Here is an 11,260-nt window from a genome sequence, read left to right as displayed (position 1 = left end):
CAAAACAATATATAGGAGTGATTCAGTAGTGATTGTCAATGGTTTGTTTCTGATTCGGTGTTTTGGACCATGATACTGTTCTGCACCGCATAGGTCTTTGCATCTAACTTCATGTACATTTCAGCTGCAAAGTGGATTTCCTGTGTCAGATGAGGAAGGTAGATGCACTCTTCATCTCTGAATGTCCTGCAACCCTACTGAGCTTTAAATGTTTCATGTCACTATGTTGAGATTTCAGATCAGAACCAGCAATTCTGTTTCTAGGCTTGCAGTCCAAGCACTAGTCCAGATACTACTTATTCCACAAGACTGGCCAGTTGAATAAGTGTGTTTGGTCAGAAAACTGCCTACCTCATCTACCACTTATTCCACCAATATCTGCCCACAAATATTCTTCAAGAATTTGCATTACATAAATATACAAAGATGAAGCACAGGTTCTGGACTCCCAGGGGTTAATTTACACTCTTCAACAGCGAATGAGAGTTTTGAAATGCTACACTTGAAACAGGCTATTTGACTCAGCTCTGATTGCTTCTACATGCTAGCTGTGCTCTGATTAAAGAGAAAAATACAGCAGTTATCATGTTTATTGATATAAGCCAGATTTTTTTTTAATATGCAAGGCCTTGGGAATCATTTTTCCTGGAAATAGTGCAAAGGACATTGGGAATGCCTTGAAGCGCCAAGAGTTTTTGGATGGTTTTCAGAAACAATAGCTCTCCGTAGTTTGCTTTCCCCCAGCGTTGATTGAGCTCAGCTTTTTGGCCTGCAAAGCATTTTGATTTCAGAACTGTTATTGTTACCAGTATGTTACGACACAGGCTGGGGAGAGAGGGGTTACAAATGCAGGAAAGCAGGTTGCCAAGGGCCAGCTGGAAGGCACGAAGCCGTGCAGAGCCCAGACTGCATTTCTGGTGAGGTGGTGGAGGGCTGAGGCTTTGAAATTGGTAGTGTACTTGTGTGGTTTGTGTCTCAAAACCATTTAAACCCAACTTCTGCATGAAATGAAATCCCAGCTTATCTCCATTTGCCATTTGCTCTTCATGGCTTTCTTGTAAAGGCAGAAAAGAACCCTTTAATCACCCTGAGAGCAAGTGCTCTTGTCCTGCTGCTGTCTGTTACTAATTGAGGAGAACCTAAAAATAATAACCTTATACTCTTGGAACCTTTCTTACACCATGCTAAAAGTGTAGGATGTTAGTCACAGAGCTGTGTGTCCATCAGGGCTGATATAATCCCCAGCTCTGGTGTGGTGGGAGCAGAGGGGAAGGAGAGGGCACTGGCACAGGAGTGTGCAGCAGGGCCTGGCTGTTGCTCTGGGGCTGCCTGAGTTCTGCAGGAGACACCAGTAACTGAGGAGGCTGCAAGAGCCTGCACTGCTGCTGAGGACTCAGCCATGTACTTGGACAGGGTGTGGAGAAGGGGACAGGCTGTTCGGCTGAAAAATTAACTCTTTTCCTTAGAAGGCAGTGAAATGGGACTTGTAGAACAACAGTAAATCCTGCTATGTTCCTCAGGGGAGAGGTATCCTTTTTTCCATTAAATGGAGAATTTAACTGTAAAAGTTAAGTTTCGTTGTTTTTTTGGCTTTTTTTATGCAAGCATCCACAGTTGTATTCTTCTGGACTTCACTTTTGTGCATCTTTGTTTAATTTTCTCCTGGTAGTTGCAGGGTGGAAATAATCTTGTGCAGCTCCACCAGGAAAGCATTTGGTGTTGGTGAATAAAGCTATTGCCACAGGGGAATGAAGCTGACAGAAATTCAAATTTATATATCAATTCCTGACCTGCAAATTAACTTTTGACTATGAGTTATTGCTGTTGCAGTCTAGATGTACTGCATGACCTGTGCATTCCCCAACAGTCAGCTGAAATCCCAAAGCTCTCAAACAAAAAAGAAGTGTTAGCTGTTAAAGAAAGCATCACTAGGACATCTTGAGGGAAATGGCTTCCACTAAGGTGTAGAATGGAATAATGTGCCTGCTTCTGTTTGTATTTTCTGCTGTGGAATGGAACAATTTAATTGCACCACTGATAGATAGAGGATCACATCAGAATTCAAATGAGAGAAAACACTTAAAAATTATTTTCTGGACTCATTTACATCCAATCTTAATGCAGCAAATGAGATGATTAGATGTCATATTAGGAGTGTGAATAGAAAGAGTCTGCAGCTATTGCTGGCAGGATAATTGTTAGGTTAACAGTCTTAAGGAGCCATGCTTCCCTCAAGAAACACGTGCTATCGTGAATTTGTAAATTTTTAGACCAATAAAAAAAAAATTGGGCACTGGGGAAGAAAAGATTAAATGCAATGTCCATTCTTGAGCAGCAGCCCCTCTGCTTTTCTATCTGCCTGGGGGAAGAGGGACATGGCCAAGGCCCTGGGCTGTCGCTGTGAATCCAAGAGACAGTGATAAGAAGGCAACAGATCAGAGGCAGGATGCTTAAAGAGAGCAAGCAGGCTCTGTCAGCAGCATGCCTCTGGGACAGGCCAGCTAGGAATGAATGATAACAGCATGAGGGAAATGGTGAAAATCTCTTTTTTAAGAGTTCAGAAAAGCAGCAGTCTGAGGTGAAGTGTTTTCCCATAGCTGGAGTACACAAGTGAGGGCATGCTGGGGAGGGTTTATTAAATCTAAAGAGTCAAAAGATCATACTTGTAGGCTTCAAACTGTTGAAAAGTTTATTGGGCTTGAGTGATCATACCCACCCCTCCCCATACTGAGGGAAGCAAGGTGGCTGTGGTTGCACTCAGATATGGGAATTATGATGAGACCACTGAATTGCCCATGAAAGTAATAACTTGAGCATCATGAGGTATGTATTTACATACCAAATTATTTCCAGTCCAACAGTAAATTCCTGACAGCTGGAAGAAAATAGTGTCCAAGAGGACAAGTCAGTCACCAGATGGCTGGTTCTGCACCAGTGCAACAGCTGTCATCACAAACAGCACTGGCCTTAGCCACAAAGTCGGAGAAGAAGCCTTGATAAGAGGCCAGCCAGGAAATAACCACGGGCGCAGATGTTGCTGCTATAGTAGGCAGGGGAAGAAAATGAGAATTCAGAGCTTGGCATCTGGGCTGTTACACTGCCAAGAATGCTGGTGAATGACTATAAGGACTGCCTCTGTTGCTGAAGCAGGGTAAGAAGGAGCATGAACAACCACAAAATCCAAATTCCTTGGAAGAACAGGAGAGGTTTAAGTCTTGTCTGAGATTCCTGTTTATGTTTAGAGTAGCTAAAGTAACTACCTGGGAAACAACTTTTGAAATTGCCATAGAGCAAATTTGTCTGGGTAGTTCTTTAGCTTCCAGTAAGGCTTGAGCTCAATGGGCCTATGGTTTTTGCCCCATGTTCTGTGCATTCCTGTAAGCATTCCCATGGGAAGGTTTGTCACTCGGAGTGGTGAAAATGCAGAAGGGGGAACACAGTGGAATAATTCAGCGAAGCTTGCTTGAGGAGCTGTTTTGCAGCTCAGGTGTGACAATCACCTGATTCCCTACCTGGTGGATGATTTGGGGAATGAATGGCAGCAGCCCTCCTGTCAGGCCCTTGTGTTACTTCTTGGAATACATGCTCCACCATCTCTTTTAAATACAGAGATTTAGAGCTGTATTTATAGAGCATTCTAAAGTATATACACAGCTGTAAAAGTGCTGAGAAGATTTTTCCTGCCCTAGAGAGATTAAAAACTCATTCTCACAGCTAGGCCATGTGGACTAAGAGCATAGAGCTGAATTGAGCCATTCCTTGTGGGGAACTGGCCCAGGATAGTTTCCTGGAGTGAATGAGCCTCCAGGAACAATGAGCAGGTGGCAGGAAAGTGTGGCTGCTCTCCTCTCCAGGGACTCACTAATGAAAAGTATGCATAGGAAATCAAGATTTGAGCATAGCTGCACAAGCCATTCACAGAGCCAACATATGTGCTTGAATGGCTACCCCAGAGCTATCCAGAGTGGAGATTATTATCTTCAGTACTCTGATATTATTGCCAGTTACATGGGAGTACTTCAGCACCCCAAACCATTCTTTGTGAGACATGGACAAACCTTACAGTACTGGGAAGTCCATGGATTTGGGGAAGTGGCTGGGGAAGATGAAATACAGCTACGGAGATGAGGATGGGAGAAAAGGGCAAGCCTGGCAATTGAGAAGAAACTCCTAATCCACTACAATGAATATTGAGCAATCCTGAAATAAGATTTTCAAATTTTTCTCCTCAATTGGGCACATGCATCCTACTTTCCTACAGTGACAGTGATGCAGCAAGGCTTGGTGGCCTGTGATTGGATTTCAGCTATTTAATAGGCTCTGAAAGGATTGATCTGTTTAGCGACAAACTGAGACAATGCAGAGATAGTCACCTGGTGTGAGCTTTCCTGATGAATGTACTGAATGGAAACTTTCTGTCATATGCCCTCACCAGGGAACTGTGGTCCTTGACTGTTTTAGATATAGGCTGAGATGTTTATAGTGTTTATAGTTTTGGAAGCTCTTGTAACTTGACAAAAGGTTACTTCATGTTGAGGGAGCAGCAGTCATTTTCATCTGCTAATAAAATGACCATTGCTTTTTAAAATTATGTTCCAAGATTTTTTTTTTTTTTGGTTAGGTTACAAAAATGTTTACAAAATGGTAGGGCAAAGAGTAAGAATAGGAGATGATGAATTCCAGCGCATTGCTGAAGAGAAATATTGACAAGATTTCTTGAAAGGAGAAATAATTTATATCACTAGAAGTAAATACTGTCTGATCTTGAAAGGAGGTCAGACTGTTACAGTTCATCTGGTTTTTGTTAAACTGAAGAAAAAACTCAATTTATTGATTATTTGTACTATGATCAATCACATCACATATTGTGAACATTGCTGTTTTGTAGCATCTGTCTGCTGTTTTCTTTAACTGCAACACTTTATTTTTTCAAATGGAGTTAAAATGACACAAGAGAGTCATGGTGTGTAGGGGGAGGCAAGATATTTTCTCAGGTGAATTATTTAAGTTGGAAAACCTGTTCAGTGGAAGAGTCAGATGAGAATGCAAATACTCTGATCTGATATAATAAACGCAGAAGGCACACATAATTAACTGAGAACATCCACTGAGAGGGAAGTGAGGGCTTAACAACCTCTAGAAATGTATAAGAAATCAAACATGAATGAGGCCTCTGCCATGGTAGACACCAACAAGATAATGAAAATCTAAAGAATAAATAGGAAACATATCTAGAAAATGTTAAGGTGGTGTAGCAGTGCTATTTAAAAAAACAAAGCAAACCATATTAAGTGAGCAAGACTTTTTTGTGCTTTAATTCTCAAACTAGAAATATTGAAATCTAATGAAATTGTTCACTGTGTTTTTACAAAATACAGTTTTTGGTATAAGAGTACCAGTGACTAGATATATTTTCCAAAATGGGGTAGAATAGCTCCCCACTGATAAATGTTGATAAATGTTTAGAGAGCCTGGTGTGGCACTGGATGCATGTCCAAACACACGTATGGGATAGCAGACAGGAAGCTGTGCCAAGCAGCAGCACAGACCTCCTGCAGCCTGGCAGCTCTCTGCTGCTGCTGGCTCTGTGCATGAATTGATGCTGCTCCCTTCACTGCCTGCCTGTTGCTGTTATGGTTAATCAGAAGCAGCACAGGACCCCTCTGGAAGAATGAAAAGGACTAGAAAGGCTGACAATGGTAACACTGAGAAATAGGAGCAGATGGAGGTGAGGCATTGACAAAAGTATGTAGAATCTTTCAGCTTGAGGTTCAAAGTTCACGTTTTGGTGAAGAGCACTAGTGACTGGTTACAAGTTATTTATATTGGGAAGCCTAGCTGAAATGCACTCTTGTCTTGAAAATCTCAGATAACTGCAATACCTGCTGCTGGGACAGGAACACATAGATAGACACGTGCTCTTCCACATCCATGAGTTATGGTGTGCTTAGTGAATAACATGGAAACAGTGAGGGGGTTAACTGTGGAGAGCTGCACTGCACATGCTGGGATGGTTCCCCAGAAAAGTGCATTGTATGTGGCTTGGTGGCAAGCACAGCTTATGGAAGCATTGCCGATTGCAACCCTCCCACAGTGTGTCTGACTTCAGTACTGCTGTGCAGACTGGACTCCTCCAGCCCTGCCACGAGGGGCAGCTCTTGCAAAACTTTACTACAAAAATGTACACTTCTAAGTCTATAATGCCTCTGTACAGTGTGGATGGGATACCTCTTGAATGATTTCTTGACCCTTTGAACATCAGCATAAATGATGAAAAGAATTTTGAAGAACAAATCAAATATTGATAAACTTGTGCTATAAATGGTCTTGTGCTATCAATGGTCCTGTAATTTCTCTCACCTCAGGACCTTACTTCCATGCATGTGGTAAGTGACTCAGCCTGGATTTTGGATTTTTTAGATAAGCTGTCTAAACAGAGGTAAGGAACAAGAGGCACTGGAAGCTCTGAGATTCTTATGTTAAATTAGTGTCATTAACCAATGAGTTTTGTAGGCAAGAGTCATCTTAATATTGTTCTCCTTTATCACTACTCTTTGATAAGTAGAGATAGCCCCTTGAGAAAATCCAACAAATGAAAAAAGCAGTACCCACGCTGAAACCAGTGGAATGAAACAATAAATTGGTGTAAATATGAAGAGAATCAGAAGAACTAGAAGGCCAATTGCTATTGCTGAACTTTTTTTACTCTTAAGATTAAAAAGCTCCCCAGTCTCTTTCTATAACAAAAGCAGGCAAAGATTTTGGGTTTGAGGTATTTGTACTGAAAGAAAGAACTTTCGAATTTGGCAACTCTGATGACACCTGTCCAGATTTCCAGGACTGAGACAACTCATCTGGGAAACATTTTCTGTGGTGTGTTGCGGCCCATGTCAAGTTCTTTTTAAGTCTTACCCACGCTTTACAAAGTCAACAGCATTCCTAGCTCCAAGCCTGTTGCCATCAGGTCTGCATTTCTCCTACCTGTTTGTGAGGATAGACATTAATGTGGCACTTGATACATTCTTGTCCCATGTTAGCCCAGGAGTTTCCACTCATCCATTTTCTCTTGCATTTGGGGCACTTATATTCACCAAAGCAGCGTTTCTTGCCCTGGTATGGTGTCAGGCCTTCTCCTTTTGGACGAGCCTACAAAACAAAGGGAAGTAGCAATGAATGACTGAAAATGGGTGGGTGTGGGTGTGTGTAGTAGAAAAATAAAGATTTTTTTTTAATTAAGAAACTTTGGGCAGAAGATACTGGAGGCAGGTATGAAGGACATGTCCCTTGAATGAAGAGTTCATATCTTGAAGCCAGATTTTAACAGTTCTGAAAGTAGTTTCTGTAAGAAGTATTCAAAAATTCAAGAAAACATAATACTTGTTAGTGACACTGAGTGTTTGGAAATATACCCTTTCGCTCTTTGAATAAATAGTTTTACTATTAGTTTCATTATGATAACATCATCTCTATTGAGTATCTATCACTAGCAATATATATGTCATCAGGGGGAGTAGCTCATTAGTAATAAAGTACTACTTTTTTACTAGAAATTCCAGTTTAGAAATCTAGTCTATTTTCCTCTAAAAACCTGTAGTTAAGAAGACTTTAAATGGTTCTGCTTGTCACAGCCTATATGTTATCATATGGGAGTGCACAAACTGGGATTGAGTATGAAGGAAAGACATTCTGACTATTGGAAATAATAACTTTTATTAACTTTATCTGGTTTCTGGCTCTTGGTAAATGGTTTCACTATGTCTGCCTTTTGAAGGAAACAGGAAAGGATTCTCAAATGGTGTGTTGTGATGTCTGAATGTTAAATGTCCCTTAAAGAAAGCCTTTTTATCTAGGGAAGTCAGTCGAGTTGACAATGACTGTATGCAAATACCAGGTTTATTTCTTGTACATGCATTCACTCACTAAAACTGTGTATTGTGCTTAACAAAATATGGTGAGGTATGTGAAGATGAGGGTGTTGCATCCAGCTGTGCTAGGATAGCTGTAAAGATGAGGCTATTTTCCCAGAGTCCCTAGCAGGTGTCCAAACACTGTCCATGTCACTGTGTTCAGTTTGTTGCTGCCTAGAGGGAGAAACTTTGCCTGTATAGTGGCAGTGTACTATGATCACCTAGCAAAGGGTTCTTTGTCACTTACTTACATGTCAGGCCTAAGCAGCTTTTCTTTTTTAAGGCTTCCAGATAAAGTTTACAAAAGTGAAATGAGCCATCATGCTGGGAAGGCATTTGTTTTTGTTTTGGGAGTCTGTATGATTTCTCAGTGTGTAGGTCCAAATTGCTTTCTATGAGAAAACACGGGTTGCACAAGCAGGTGGTTGGCAGAAGACCTGAACTTGGCAGGAGCTCTGGGACTCAGGCTCCAGTGGCTGATGGAGATGATGAGCACTGTTACCTCCTGGGTCGTGTGTGGGAGCAAGAAGGGAAAGGAACATTGAGTGCGCTCTCCCCTGCATGCTGTGGGTGGAAGAGCAGGGGACACCAAACCTACTCCAGCCTTTTTTTCTTCCTGTAGTGTCAATAAACAACGTTCTCTGGTTTTTATGTTTATTCCTCAGCATAGCAATATTCTTTAGAAGACTGGATCAGTAGCAACCTCCATTACAAACAGGCAAACTTGTATAGTAATTTGCTTCTGACAAGCCACTGTAAATATTCTGTCTGACAACAAAGATAAAGCTGACCAGGGCACACATATGTACAGCAGTATAGCACAGAAGAAAAAATAGTGCATTGATATAGTGATAAACATTCAGACTTCCACAACTAAGTGAGTGCTGGCAGGCACTTAGAGTGTAGATCTCCAACCCATGGTGTCCCTTGATAAGAATGAGAGATTGCAACTGAATGTAGTGCAGGAAAATGTCAATTTATGGAGACATCCTTATTCTGGATACTTAATTTGGTTCTGCCTCTGAGAATTTGGTTCTGCCTCATAGCACAACTCAGTATAAGAAGCCACATGCTCTCTTCATTTAGAAATTCTTATGGAACTGAACAGAAACTCTGTGTCCAAAGAGCTCCTGTGTTTTAGAGACCTGCCCTCTCCTCCTGAGGCATCACAGATTGTTCTATTTGCATTTTCTATTGGGGGGGGGGGGGTGTGTTATTGAATGGAAGGCACATTATTTTTGATTCTCTGATTAAGTCACCCTCTATGTAAACTCCTCCGGCAGCCAGACTTGAAAATGCAGCTCAGTGCCCCTACCAAGCAGTGGTCCTTTCAGAAAATGTGCAGTTCACAGGGTTCATTATTTCCAAAAGAAATAGCACTGACTTTGGAGACAGAGTGCATCTTGGAAGTCTTGTAAATGTTTACAAAGAGTATTTGAACATAACACTCCCACAGCAATATGTTATGTCAGTCATAAAGAGCGTTTAAACATCAGACTCCCACAGCAATATGCTGTGCCAGCCACAATTCCCAGATGGGAAACTTTCAGAGACGGCCACTTGGGCGGGCCAATGACTGTGGGTTTGTCCAGGTCACATTCGTGACTTCAGAGACACCAGTGCCCTGAAACTCTGCCCTCACAAATGCACAGGGAGCACTGAAGATACTGATCTGTGGAGTCCTCTGTGTGTACAGCTAGGCATCAGAAATGGAGGCTTTCCAGATTAAAAGATACTTCTAAAATCTGGCTTCTCCAACTTTCTTGGTAAATCGGAAGCAGAACCAGGAAAAGAATGTAGGAGGCCTGACTCTGTTGGTTATTTCCTGTTATAGTTGTTAGACTAAACTTTTGATTTGTTTTTATTTTGACTTTTTGACTGTCACAGCTCCCTCCTCAGTCAGTGACTCTAATTAGTTTGTTGGCAAAGTTACAACACTCTCTGTAGGTGCTTTGCCGTTGTGCTTTATGGATGTTTACATGTTGCCCTAATAGATATTATTTTCCTTCCCATATCTTCAGTTTCCTAAGCTGTGCCCCACAGGGAATTTGGGCTTACAAACAAGCAAGCTCATTTTCTCTAGTGGGAAACATCATTAGGAATCACTGACAGCAGTGAAGGCAATCCTCCAAATCCCTCCACCCTGCAGAACCAGGCAAAACAGGTATTTGACAGTATTTGGTAGAAGGCAAAATCTGAGTGAGGTACACTAATGGCCTGGGAGATCTGAGGCTGGGTATTCTGGTTTGTTTGTTGTTGGGGTTTTTTTGTAGCTGTTGGGTTGGGATTTTTTTGTTGTTGGTTTTTTTTTTTTTTTAATTTAAAGTGTCTGGCTCCAGCAGAGCACAGCTGAATTGCATAAACATTTCCAAGAAACAGCCTGCTCCTTGGCACAGAAGCAGCCAGCCCTGCCCACAGGGTGCTCGAGCACCCGGTCACTCTGCGACTGAGGTATCTCAGTGCCCATTCAGCTGGACGGCAAGAACTATTTTCACCAGAGGTTTTTCCTTTATTAAATGCCAAAAGAGAGCAAGAAGACACATTTTGTCATTTGGTATTAACCTAAAAATCCTTACTTTCCAGAATGTGGGATTTACCTTGTTTAAACCATTAGCCTCCTATTCTCTCTCCACTGCAGCTCCATTTGAATGGTGGTTAATAATAAGTTTTGGTTGGTGTTTAGGTCCTGCAATTCCTGTACTGAGCATTCTCTTCTTACTCTGTTTGCAGATAGGGATTTATTTATTTATGTGCAAAGTTAATCTGGCAAAGTTATGCTCCTATTCATAACGGTACAATATTTTGTTGTTACCATATTAAAATACACTGTCCCATTGCCTGTAGGCCCAGGTAAGTCTTTGCTCTGGTTTTTGTCCTTGGCTGCAAAAACTTTGTGTGTCTGCATTCGGATGTTTCAAGGATTTACTGCATCCTAGACAGGTGGGCCTTTGGAGAGGATCAAAAGCAAACAGATTTTGCTACGAGGACCAGAAACTAGCCATTGCCTGAAGTATGTCTCAATGTCAAGATCTAGGTATTAGGGAGTTGTGTGATGTTTTGACTTTGGACAAGCACTGACACAACTGCCATCACCTTTGCAGGTGTATCTAGTCAGTGTGTGTGTTTGCCTTGGCTGGAAATAACCAGTGTACAAAGCCAGTGAATTTTGTGTGGCACAGTAACAAAAATTACCTCAATATTCCATCCCTCACTGACACCCAGCTGTCTCTATTTTTCATCTTCTTTCTTTCTCGAGCCAAAACCACAAATTGGCCATCATAAGATTTTAAAAGTGTTTAAGTTGAGCTTTTCTGCTGGTAACTGGCCAGTCCAGCTCTCTGTCAACCTATCAG

The 11,260-nt window shown here is 41.6% G+C and overlaps 1 protein-coding gene across 1 annotated transcript in view; it reads right to left on the bottom strand.

Annotated features, from left to right (window-relative positions):
* ZCCHC24 (zinc finger CCHC-type containing 24) overlaps positions 1–11,260 on the bottom strand; it is a 107,572-nt gene that overhangs the window by 7,889 nt on the left and 88,423 nt on the right. The window contains exon 3 of the mRNA XM_071438778.1: positions 6,982–7,146. Coding sequence (XP_071294879.1) covers positions 6,982–7,146 — 165 coding nt within the window. The remainder of the gene's footprint in view (positions 1–6,981; positions 7,147–11,260) is intronic.

Source organism: Agelaius tricolor, unplaced genomic scaffold (genome assembly GCF_023055355.1).
Source record: "Agelaius tricolor isolate 1412-34295 unplaced genomic scaffold, bAgeTri1.0.p SCAF_13, whole genome shotgun sequence".
Taxonomy (NCBI): Eukaryota; Metazoa; Chordata; class Aves; order Passeriformes; family Icteridae; genus Agelaius; species Agelaius tricolor.
The sequence above is the reverse complement of the archived record's forward strand: the minus strand, read 5'-3'. Positions and strand labels throughout refer to the sequence as shown.